This window comes from Muntiacus reevesi, chromosome 5 (genome assembly GCF_963930625.1).
Source record: "Muntiacus reevesi chromosome 5, mMunRee1.1, whole genome shotgun sequence".
In the NCBI taxonomy this organism is placed as follows: Eukaryota; Metazoa; Chordata; class Mammalia; order Artiodactyla; family Cervidae; genus Muntiacus; species Muntiacus reevesi.
In genome coordinates, this window is record NC_089253.1 from 83,401,632 (window position 1) to 83,415,039 (window position 13,408).

Below are 13,408 nucleotides of genomic sequence, written 5' to 3' on the forward strand. Positions count from 1 at the left end.
GGCCCATTAAAAAATAAATTCATATAATGAATTCATGTAATAATTCATATATCAGGATATACTTTTATTCAAACCAAGTGTACTAAAATATTCTCTTTGGCCATGAAGAGATTATGAAAGTATACTACGCAAGTATAGAAAACAAAATTTGCCCCAAGACACAGAAGGGGAAGAAAACGTATTCTTCTAGAGCCTATTATATGCCAACGTTTAAATTTTGTTATTCCCCACAACAATAGGTTTGATTGAAAGAGGTATGATCATCTTCATTTTACATTTAAAAATAATGTAGTTCAGCATGATTACATAACTTATCCGGACCAAAATGCTATTCAGTAAAGGAAGGACAAGGAGATGTGAATCCGAATCTCTGATTGCTTATGACCTTTCTGTCACCAACTTCAGAAAAATAAACATTAAAACTCTAGAGGGTAAGCAGAAGAATTAGCATCTGTATTGCATGCTAAAATGAGGTAAAACTCTGAAAAATTCAAGTGGGAAGTATTTTAGAAGAGTTAGCAGTAAGACTACTAATCTGACCAATTCTACAGAACTATTAAGAAAACAAAATCATCTTTAACACTAATAAAAACTATTAATTGTTTAAAGTATTTTATTGTTTTCTTCTAACATGTCACTGACTCCATAGTTACTTCTAATCAAAATCTATCACTGAAACCAAAATGAGTTCATGAATTTTTTTCCTCATCACTTTTATTTAATTCCTCCCTTAAAAGGCTTAGATGGAAACAAGTGCATCACCACCTATAGAAGTCTTTTCTGTTCTTGTTTTGTTATGTTTTCTTGTGTTTTCATAACATTCTCACAATGACCTATTAATTATTTTATGAAATATTTACTTAACGCCTACTCTGAATCAGGCCCTGATCCAAGAACTAGAAGTACAGCTAAATGGAACCCAGCTGCTGCTTTTCAGATACCGTTGTGAGGGAGGAGCCGACGTTTGAGCAAGTAAGTTTTAAGAAGATTTAAGCTTTGGGAGACACTTCTCTGTGGGTCTCTTGCCTTCCTAACACATCTGATTGGGTATGCCAAGAATGCAAGGCCCCAACTACTCTTTATCCTAGCCATTTCTTGGAGTTATGTTTATAGTGAGTGACTTTGAGGGATGAGGTCATGTCTCTTTAGTACAAAGAGCAGACTTGTTTACAGCTTGCTAATGAAACAGTGGGTAACCTGAGTTCAACCCTCCTCAGCTGTGATGCAATCAACTGTGTCTGCAACATCTACCCAGACCCATCTCATATTATTCTCATATTATTCTCACAGGACATGAAGGCAACGGGAACCAACAGAAACCTGATGTTCATGCTGCTAATTGAACCTAATCAAGCCCTGTGTCCCTGGCTCAGAAGTCTCATGTCTTCTGCTAGCATCCCTGAGAGAATAACACACTAACTTATTAACTTTTAAGTTAGGCAAAATCCAAGACTTGACAGTAATATTAATAGAGATGTATGTGGTGGGCTATGAACAATTTAAACAGTCGTTAAGTTTTTTGGGGCAGTTTTATTGTGGGAAGTTTGATGCCAGATTACACCTCCAGTGTTTGATATAGACATAAAAAAGTTTGAATGTCACTAACACTATTCAAAGTCATCTCTCAGAATTCAGCCTCATTGCCTGCTGTAAGGGCAAGCATCTTCAATACAGACAGAAACGGGACAAACCTAACTATGCTCATAAGGATCATGACCTCTGTTTCTACTAAGTAACAATGATAGCGCTAGTAAGTACTATACTACCACCACTAACAGCTAACACCTATATGCGTTTACTGTGTGCAACAATTTTTCAAAGCAGTTTACCTTTATTAAGCTCACATAACCCTCATAACAACTTTACAATACTGGTGATGTTATAACCTCCATTTAGCAGATGAAGAAACTGAAACAGAGAAGTAAGTTGTACAGAGCCACAACCTAAACTGGCTTTAGATTCTGTGCTCTGAAATAGATGTCTGCCTTTCTAGAATGTGTGTAAGCTGGGAGATCTTACACAGGGGAAAATTTCAAATTGCCTCTTTTGGAGGTAAAATTGAGGATGTTTTGTTAAGGTTTCTAGGGAGCAGACTTCTCAATATTGAATTTCTACTGCAATCCATTGTCCCTGTTCTCATAGAGACCAAAAAGCAACTGTCCCATGGGAGAGAGAGCCAGGAACAGCAGTGAGAAGACACCTAACCAAACATAAATCACTAGAGTAAGTAACACAACTGCTGGGTCCAGCCCTGCCTAACAACTACACTAATCCCCTTACCTTACAGTGAGTCTAACTTTCACTAAATAACTTAGAAAACATCTGGTCAAATAAAATGGCTTGCTTTTCAGAACAGTAAATAGGTATATCTACCAATTACATATAATATTTTGGGAGGAACGAAAACATTTCCAAGCTAAAACACTTCCAAGCACATCACTTTTGAAATCTCAACAGTAAGAGTTCCTTGTCAAATATGAATAATCTAATATTCATTTCTTCTATAATTTCTATACAATGTGTTATATAAAAGATTACAGATATGAAACACTGATGGGGTTATGAAATAAAATAAAGAATTAATGTCTAATAAATAGTTAATAGTTATTAGTGTAACCTGAAAATTCCTACTTGCTTAGAGTTCAATCATAATTTACATATCTGATTACCGTTATCTTATATTTTCTCATTCTAATAAGATTACTATTCTTTGTCATTCTGTGGAAGTTTTTCAACAACAACATGAGAGAGAATTTTTTTTTAAAAAGGAACCAGACATGATATAACTGAAAATGATCAAAAAATTTACCTTGATAGCATCATCATTTTGAGTTTGGTTAGAGTAAATCCAGCTTTGTTTATTATTTCAATTATTTCTCCAGCTTTTGATACTGCATCTGGTTTAATCAGGGCTAATGTTCTGTAAGGAAATACATTTAAAAATAAAAATAGTTCAGCAGTTTTTACTTATAATACCTAGTCAGAGGTCATTTCCATTAAAATCTTAGCTCAAAGTGAATTACAAAGAGAAATGTATTAACAGTCTCTTAAAAACTTATACAATGCTATTCTCTCAAATCATCCCATCCTTGCCTTCTCCCAGAGTCCAAAAGTCTGTTCTTTATATCTGTGTCTTTTTTGCTGTCTCGCATATAGGGCCTCGGTTACTGTCTTTCTAAATTCCATATATATGCATTAACATACTGTACTGGTGTTTTCCTTTCTGACTTACTTCACTCTGTATAATAGGCTCCAATTCACTCTGTATAATTAGCCTCCAATTAAAATAAATAAATAAATAAAAACTTATACAATGGAAGCTTACTATTTTTCCCAAGGAAATAAAAATTAGTACCCAATCTATAAAATGAGTAATAAAAGGTTAGAGGGGAAAAAAGTTAAGACTGTGATTTTAAATATGCCCACATAAGAAAACATAGGTGTTTAAAAACACTTCTATTTCTTAGCATTTTATAAAAGACAACAATTTTCTAAAAAATTGCATTAAACATATTATCACCTTGATTTCTGGTCTCTTAAACTTTAACACGTGTATGCCATGCAGTCAGTTCAGCACTGATTTGGAGATAATTATAAATTCTTCTGTTAACACTTTATTCATAGCATGAATCATGTATAAAGAAATAAATGCCTCCCTGCCTGACAACATTTATGACTAGTAAACACCCTGCTAACATGTTTTTTCACTATGTTTTTAGTTGGAGGATAGTTGCTTTAAAATGCTGTGTTCGTTTCTGCCATACAAAACATGACTCAGTCATAAGCATACATATGTCCCCTCCCTCTTGAGCCTCCCTTCCATCCCCTACCCATCCCACCCCTCTAGGCTGTCACAGAACACCAGGGTGCGCTCCCTCTGTCATGCAGCAAATTCACACTAGCCATCTATCTAACTTATGGTAGTGTATACGTTTCAGTGTCACTCTCTCAATTCACCCCACCCCCAACACCTTGCGCCACTGTGTCCACAAGTCTGTCTCAATGTCCGGGTCTCTACTGCTGCCCTGGCAAATAGGTTCATCAGCACCATTTTTCTAGATTCCATATATTTGTGTTAATAGACAATATTTGTCTTTCTCTTTCTGACTTACTTCACTCTGTATAACAGGCTCTAGGTTCATCTGCCTCACTAGAACTGACTCAAATCACATTTTCTTTCTAAGAGGATACATCAGAGCTATGTATTTTCCCCTCCAAAGCCACAGAATGCATAGATTTTTGGAGTTGGAGAGCACCTTAGTTTCCTGATTTTACTAACAAGGAAATGAAGCCCAGAGAGGTTACTCCCAAAGCTCGGTCACACGACAGGTCTGTGGCATTTTCAGGACAAAACACCAGCTCACACGAATCCTGGGTAGTCTGTGCTCCTTCCACACCACAAATAAAGTTACTATTAATATATTAAAAAAAGCATAATCACAAATCCTCAAGATTAATACTTGCACATACAAGGTAAAATCAGATTAGCTGGAGTAATTCTGCTCATATGACACACAAAATAAGATTAAAAAGTTGCTGCCACTTTCCTTTTATTTTCAGTTGTTCTGATATGTTGGCATTAATTTAAGAATCTATAAAAAGAGAATGGTTGGCTTTTTCATAGTGGAGCTTTTTTTCCCCCAATGAGACAAACTTAGCTAAGGATATAATGATAAAAATATCCTTACATTTGCATGTAACTTATGTGTGTGTTCGTCATTTAGTTGTATCTGACTCTTTGAATCCCCATGGACTGCAGCCTGCTTGGCTCCTCTGTCCGTGGAATGCTAAAACTTATGGCTGGCTCTAAAACTTTTAAACAACAAAAGCTGTTCATTTTAGTCTGATAGAGCTTGTCATAAATGGACTATCTTTTATTTTGAAGCAAGTGAGTCATTTATAGCATTTTACAAGGCTTCATTGAAGATACAATTGTCACTTCTTAGCTCAATAGTTTAAATATGGTAAGGCCAAACTAACCTATGATTGTTTATGCTCTAGAAATGTCTTCAGGAACCAAAACTCAAAGAAAATATAAAACATATCGGCAGTGAACAAGAAGCAAAGTGAAAAATTTTGCAGTTTAGTTTAAAATGCAGCTTCATTTTCCCTTTAAATGCCTACAGGAGACAAAGCATTGATTCAGTCAGTTCAGTTCAAGAGAACACACTGGTCATAGCAAACCCCTCTTCCAACAACACAGGAGAAGACTCTACACATGGACGTCACCAGATGGTCAGTACCAAAAGCAGACTGATTATATTCTTTGCAGCCAAAGATGGAGAAGCTTTACATAGTCAGCAAAAACAAGACCTGGAGCTGACTGTGGGTCAAATCATGATCTCTTTATTGTCAACTTCAGACTTAAACTGAACAAAATAGGAAAAACCACTAGACCATCAGGTATGACGTAAATCAAATCCCTTACGATTATACAGTGGAAGTGACAATCAGATTGAAGGGATTAGATCTAGTAGACAGAGTGCCTGAAGAATCATGGATGGAGGTTTGTGACATTGTACAGAAGGCAGTGATCAAGACCATACCCAAGAAAAAGAAATTCAAAAAGGCAAAATGGTTGTCTGAGGAGGCCTTACAAATAGCTGAGAAAAGAAAAGAAATGAAGGGCAAAGGAGAAAAGGAAAGATATACCCATTTGATTACAGACTTCCAAAGAACAGCAAGAAGAGATAAGAAAGCCTTCCTCAGTGATCAATGCAAAGAAATAGAGAAAAACAACAGAATGGGAAAGACTAGAGATCTCTTCAAGAAAATTAGAGATATCAAGGGAACATTTCATTCAAAGATGGGCACAATAAAGGACAGAAATGGTATGGACCTAACAGAAGCAGAAGATATTAAGAAGAGGTGGCAAGAATACACAGAAGAACTGTACAAAAAAGATCTTCATGACCCAGATAACCACAATGGTGTGATCACTCACCTAGAGACAGACATCCTGGAATGCAAAGTCAAGTGGGCCTTAGGAAGCATCACTATGAACAAAGCTAGTGGAGGTGATGAGATTCCAGTTGAGCTATTTCAAATCCTATAAGATGATGCTGTGAAAGTGCTGCATTCAATATGCCAGCAAATTTGGAAAACTCAGCAGTGGCCATAGGACTGGAAAAGGTCAGTTTTCATTCCAATCCCCAAAAAAGGCAATGCCAAAGAATGCTCAAACTACTGCACAATCATGTCTTCAGTGTTTAACTATTACTAGTTATACTTATGGTTAATAGATAATAGTTAAATAATAGCTAGTAGATAATAGGTAAACTTATTCTGGAGGGAAGATAAGATAGACAATAGGAATCATATATATTATTTAAAAGTGAAGACAGCACACAAAAAGAGCCACAAAATAAATTAACAGTGCCACTGTTACCTGTGGTTTAGTCGCTCAGTCGTGTCTGACTCTTTGCGACCCCATGGACTGAAGGCCGCCAGGCTCCTCTGTCCATGGGATTTCCCAGGCAAGAACACTGGAGTGGGTTGCCATTCCCTTCTCAAGGGATCTTCCTGACCCAGGAATGGAACCTGTGTTTTCTGCCTGCTGCATAACAAACCATCAAAATATATTGGCTTAAAACTACAAACAGTTTCTCAAGATCCTCTAGGTCGGCAGACCGGTTTCAGCTGGGATGGGTCACAAAGCTGGTGCAGAGAGGCTTCTCTTTCCTTCAGGCCTCAAGAGCTGGAGCAGGCAAGGAGATGGATTCTCCCCTAAAGCCTCCACAAAGAAATGCAGCCTTGCCTGCCAACACCTTGATCTTAGCCTGATGGGATCTGTGATGGACTTCTCATCTACAAAACTAAGATAATAAATTTGTACTGTTTAAGCAACTGACTTTGTAGCAATTTGGTATGTCTTCAATAAAAGGCTCCAGAGGAAAAAAACTGAAGAGGAAAAAACACCACCAACAAAAAAATGACATGAATAAAAAGTAAAAAGCAGGAAAGCACTAAAATACTAGACATATGTACAAAAATACAAGTACAACATATGTAAATGTACATATACTAGTCTTTAGTTGAGTTCAATGGCTCAGCCACGTCCAACTCTTTGTGACCCCATGGCCCCCAGCACGCCAGACCTCCCTGTCCATCACCAACTCCTGGAATTGACCCAGAGTCATGTCCATTGAGTCGGTGATGCCATCCAACCATCTAATCTTCTGTCATCCCCTTCTCCTCCAGCCTTCAATCTTTCCCAGCATCAGGGTCTTTTCCAATGAGTCAGCTCTTCACATCATATGGTCAAAGTATTGGTGTTTTGGCCTCAACATCAGTCCTTTCAACGAATACTCGGGACTTATCTCCTTTAGGATGGACTGGTTGGATCTCCTTGCAGTCCAAGGGACTCTCAAGAGGCTCCTCCAGCACCACAGTTCAAAAGTATCAATTTTCCGGCACTCGGCTTTCTTCATAGTCTGACTCTTACATCCTTACATTACTACTGGGAAACCCATAGCCTTGACTAGACGTACCTTTGTTGGCAAAGGAATGTCTCTGCTTTTTAATATGCTATCTAGGTTGGTCATAACTTTCCTTCCAAGGAGTAAGCGTCTTTTAATTTCATGGCTGCAGTCACCATCTGCAGTGATTTTGGAGCCCCCCAAAACAGTCAGCCACTGTTTCCACTGTTTCCCCATCTATTTGCCATGAAATGATGGGACCGGATGCCATGATCTTAGCTTTCTGAATGTTGAGCTTTAAGCCAACTTTTTCACTCTCCTCTTTTACTTTCATTAAGAGGCTCTTAACTTCTTCTTCACTTTCTGCCATAAGGATGGTGTCATCTGCATATCTGAGGTTATTGATATTTCTCCCAGCAATCTTGATTCCAGCTTGTGCTTCATCCAGCCCAGCTTTTTTCATGATGTACTTTTCATGTAAGTTAAATCAGCAGGGTGACAATATATAGCCTTGACGTACTCCTTTTCCTATTTGGAACCAGTCTGTTGTTCCATGTCCACTTCTAACTGTTGCTTCCTGACCTGCATATAGGTTTCTCAAGAGGCAGGTCAGGTGGTCTGGTATCCCCATCTCTTGAAGAATTCCCCACAGTTTATTATGATCCACACAGTCGAAGGCTTTGACATAGTCAATAAAGCAGAAATGGATGTTTTTCTGGAACTCGCTTGCTCTTTCGATGACCCAACGGACGCTGGCTATTATATCTCTGGTTCCTCTTCCATTTCTAAAACCAGCTTGAACATCTGGAAGTTCATGGTTCACATATTGCTGAAGCCTGGCTTGGAGAATTTTGAGCATTACTTTGCTAGCGTGTGAGATGAGTGCAATTGTGCGGTAGTCTGAACATTCTTTGGTATTGCCTTTCTTTCGGATTGGAATGAAAGCTGACCTTTTCCAGTCCTATGGCCACTGCTGAGTTTTCCAAATTTGCTGGCATATTGAATGCAGCACTTTCACAGCATCATCTTATAGGATTTGAAACAGCTCAACTGGAATCTCATCACCTCCACTAGCTTTGTTCGTAGTGATGCTTCCTAAGGCCCACTTGACTTTGCATTCCAGGATGTCTGTCTCTAGGTGAGTGATCACACCATTGTGGTTATCTGGGTCATGAAGATCTTTTTTGTACAGTTCTTCTGTGTATTCTTGCCACCTCTTCTTAATATCTTCTGCTTCTGTTAGGTCCATACCATTTCTGTCCTTTATTGTGCCCATCTTTGAATGAAATGTTCCCTTGATATCTCTAATTTTCTTGAAGAGATCTCTAGTCTTTCCCATTCTGTTGTTTTTCTCTATTTCTTTGCATTGATCACTGAGGAAGGCTTTCTTATCTCTTCTTGCTGTTCTTTGGAAGTCTGTAATCAAATGGGTATATCTTTCCTTTTCTCCTTTGCCTTTCATTTCTTTTCTTTTCTCAGCTATTTGTAAGGCCTCCTCAAACAGCCATTTTGCTTTTTTGAATTTCTTTTTCTTGGTGATGGTCTTAATCCCTGTCTACTGTACAGTGTCATGAACCTCCGTCCATAGTTCATCAGGTACTCTGTCTTGCTAGGCACTTGGTCTTACATACTAGTCTTACCAGTGAAAATTTAGAGGTCTTCAGGCAGAACACTTTTTAAGGAGCTGCATTTTGTTTTAAAGTCAAACACGACAAGATTTACTCGTTTCCCTTTTCTTTGTAGCTGTGTGACTACGGCCAAGTGACTGAACTCTTCTATAAAAGGGAAACAACAACATTCACTGTAGAAAAATCAGAGTTTATACATAATATATAATAATTGCTATAGATTTTACTTTGATTGGGTCATACTATTAACCCTGTCTCCCTCATTTACCTATTTTTGCTAGTTTAAATGAAAACTTGAAGTAGTCGTGAACTGAGATGCCCACCACAGTGATTGGCAAATAGCATGTGCTTAGAAAATTTAAGTTATAAATATATAGTTCTTGTAAATAAAGGAATTGTGGTTGATGCTTCCTTAACCCCATAGACTTTTATTAGTAGATCTCATAATAATGAGATTCCTATTTATCTAACATTCTATCTTCTTTTTTTTCCCTATTTCGAGTTGTCCTGGGAATATTTGGTTTTTCTTTTTTATGAATCATTCACCATCTCACTGATCCATCACCACCTGTGTACTAACACTACACTGGGCATCAAAGTACCTCCAGAATCATAAAGAGTTTTTAAAAAGTCACAGAAAGAATATTACTATGAGGGGACTCAGATGTTAGGTAATCAGCTACTATATGGGTGGCAAATCTCAAAAAATAGTTTGACAGATTTTTTTTTAAGGAGAATTAAATAGTTTTTTGAGCTTTTTATACAGTTAGCCTTAACTTCCACCAGTGATCCCTATTCTTCATTACTGCAACAATCACTGCACAAATACAAAGAATCCCTCAAGTCAGCATAAGAGCATATAATATAAGCCACAGAAACCAGAGCCTGGAAAGATGATCACCAAATGAAAATTCCACTTCAAATACAGTTCATGCTAGACTCAGAAAGCTGCAAACTCATAAATGCAGAGATTAAAAATTACAATGCCATGTTAGTAATGTTTTCTGGATAGCCTAATTTTCAGCTACAACTCCAACTTGTTCTGTCTCTATTCTAAATCAAAACAGAGGAAAAGTCAGAATGGCAAATGTAGCTTTGACAAACAGTGAAGAGAGAAGACCAGATAGACACCACGCTATAGCTTCTCCACGTCACAGGAAGAGCAACACAGCTGGGAGGGAGAGGAGAAGTCAGGGAAGCAGCCAGCCAGAAGCTCTTCCTCCAGACACAACTGTTTTCAAAGATGTATCATTCATTCAATACATTTTGTGGGGCAGCTCCTGTGAATACTTCATTGTTTCAGGCACAATACAATGAACTTTTGGGAGGCAACTGAACTGTGATCCCAAGATGGATTAAATTTCTTTGTATCACAATGTTTTTGTACATTTTTTTCTTTTTAAAATACATATTCTGTCTTCAATTGATCTGTCAATATTTATCAGATATCTGCAGATAAAACTCAAAAATACACAATTTATATTAAAAGCAATCTTGTGGTGCTGGAGAAGACTCTTGCAGTTCCTTGGACTACAAGGAGATCAAAACAGTCCATCCTAAAGGAAATCAGTCCTGAATATTCATTCGAAGGACTGATGCTGAAGCTGAAGCTGCAATACTTTGGCCACCTGATGTGAAGAGTCAACTCATTGAAAAAGACCTGATGCTGGGAAAGATTGAGAGCAGGAGGAGAAGGGGGCGACAGAGGATGAGATGGTTGGACGGCATCACTGACTCAATGCACATGAGTTTGAGCAAACTCCAGGAGATGGTGAAGGACAAGGGAGCCTGGTATGCTGCAGTCCAAAGGTCGCAGACACGACTTAGCGACTGAACAACAGCAAGACAAAAACATCTTTGTCAATAAGATCAATGGCCATCATTTGAAAATGGGGGGAATGAAAAAAAGAAAAGAGTAGATAATAAATTTTAAATTGTTATTCAATGATTCGTTTACCTAACACAGATAAGGTGCCTGTAATGTGTGAGGAGATGTGCCAGGTGCCACAGGAGACAAAAATCTGAATTGAGACAGAAAGAAGACAACCATTTTGCAGGTCTTACTCATTCTCCTGTGATTAAATCCTCCCCTTCTTGATTCATACAGACACTGGACTTTAACCTTGCCTCTACTCTCCGATCTTCAGCAAGTTACCTAACGTCTCTAGGCCTCAACTTCTCCATCTACAGAGTGGAATCAATAATAATATTATTAGCCTTGGTATTTAGGTTGTTGTGGGGCTTAAACAAATGATGCATAGAAATCATTTTAACACAATGTCGGATATAAAAACAGCTAACAGATATTAACACTTTCTTCTGAGTTTCCATTGAGCTTATGGCACTCACTACTTTTGCCCCATAAACCAAGACTTAAAAGTCTCAGCTCCCAATTAGAAGAATGATGAGGGTGTATATAAAAGATTTGCATTTTTCCCTCCAGAAAATAATCACAGTCTAAGTGATAAATAATACCATGGGTATCACTTTATTATCTAAGTGAGGAAAAAATTACGGAATCTGCTCCACAGAATTCTAAAAATGTCCTAACACTGAATTAGATCACAGAAAAATACTTATACTATAAAAAACACAGGATAGAAACAAGAAATTCGAATTTGGTACCAAGACAGACAAGATGTTCTAAGAATTTTAAAAAAGATTACGTAATAGTTTTCTTACTTTTCTTTCCTACTGCCCAGTTGGCGAGCTGTGTATTGATCTCCATAGTCAAGCAGCACCAGCTGCCGAGAAAAGATGTTCACTTTGTTGCCTATAAATAAATCTTCCAGGTGAAGGTCTTCATATTTTGTCCGCTTTAAAAAGGTGCGATGATTCTTTACATCATGCTGGAATCAAAAGCAATACAATAAAACAAATCATTGTCAGCAGGGAATGTTAACCTTATCATAAACTAGAAATAAAGTTATTAATTCTGGCTTTATTAAACATAAGTCACATATTGTTTCATTTTTGCTACAAGTAATGATTTCTTTTATAACATGCATTTCCTAGTCTAATCCAGTAATAACATAAAAATTACAAATTTAATACTTTTAAACCCTGAATAGAAATTTTTGTTTATTTCCAAATCATGGTAGCAAATTAGTGACTCCAAGATGCCAAATTTCTCCTTTCTTGCCTACACAAAATCCCAATACCAGATAGGTCAGCCTGCAAAAGGGACTGTCAGGAAAGGGACACAAAGAAATAAGCAGGATCTCCTGGCTCAAGCTTCTACAATCTGACTTTTTGTAGTGATAACAGCATTCAACAATGGTGACATTTATGACTGTGATAATCTTTATCTACAACCACTTGACTATTGATTCATACAAAACATGAATAATTGTACTTCAGTTTTCTAACTGAGAAAATAATTTCTATTAAAAAATAAAGGCACAAAGTATTGTAATAGAATTATAATATGAAAATTTTTTTTAATTTCCCAAATAAAAATAATATATTTTTTCTTTCAGTTTTGTTGAGATATGATTAATATATAAGTTTAAAGGAGTAAGGCATAATGATTTGACTCACATACATCATGAAGAGATGACCACAAAAATTCCATGAACATTCATCATCTCACAAAGACACTAGAAAAAAAGCCAATCCTATTCCTCCCCCAATTCCACCTTAACTCCGTTTGCCAACTTTTAAGCAAAGAAAGGCTCATTTACCATTTCAACAGATCCATCCCCGGGGTAAAATAAAAGCTCATAACGTCGAAATAGTGAAGCATTTGGATCAAACCACTCTGCGATGAAAACGAATCTCTCACTATGATTCTGCAAAGAAAAAAGAATTTTAACAATAACATACAAAATATAAGCCCTCTTGTAAAAATCCTATGAATTGAAAGAATGACCAAATATTTGCAATGAACAAATCTGCTATTATAATACTTATTAATAGTTGAATAATTCTGGTTTTCAACAATATGACAGTTATCAACACATCCTTAGAAATATTTCCCTCTAATTTCTTATTAAATATCCTTCGATATCTCAGAGTTGACTTATGATCTTAATACTTCACAGCCACCCAATCATCCTCGGTAAACTGACACTTTTTCTAGAACATAAGCTCCTTATCTGACAACTGTGATAATTCAGTACCTCTCCATAAAGTTCTAATTGTTCTAAGTTTAAGATTCCAGCAGTATTAAAATATTGTTGTCATTCAGATTATAGCAAGCATCTTTTCTCGCCTTAGTAATTTCACATGATAGTATCTTTTTATAGAAATAGTGGGAGAATGTTAGTCTAGGTGCCCCGAGAGGCAGACAAGATGCCAAGACAGGATTAAACATTCAGGAATCTTATTGCTGTAAGAGAAATTCTGTGTGGAAATTCCTAA

The 13,408-nt window shown here is 37.0% G+C and overlaps 1 protein-coding gene across 2 annotated transcripts in view; it reads right to left on the reverse strand.

Moving 5' to 3' along the window:
- Positions 1-13,408, reverse strand: part of NME7 (NME/NM23 family member 7) — a 232,294-nt gene that overhangs the window by 176,235 nt on the left and 42,651 nt on the right. For both annotated transcript variants that reach the window (XM_065935656.1, XM_065935658.1), the window contains exons 2-4: positions 12,730-12,837; positions 11,729-11,895; positions 2,810-2,920 (exon numbers count right to left, since the gene is read on the reverse strand). In XM_065935656.1, the coding sequence (XP_065791728.1) occupies positions 2,810-2,920; positions 11,729-11,895; positions 12,730-12,837 (386 nt within the window). The remainder of the gene's footprint in view (positions 1-2,809; positions 2,921-11,728; positions 11,896-12,729; positions 12,838-13,408) is intronic.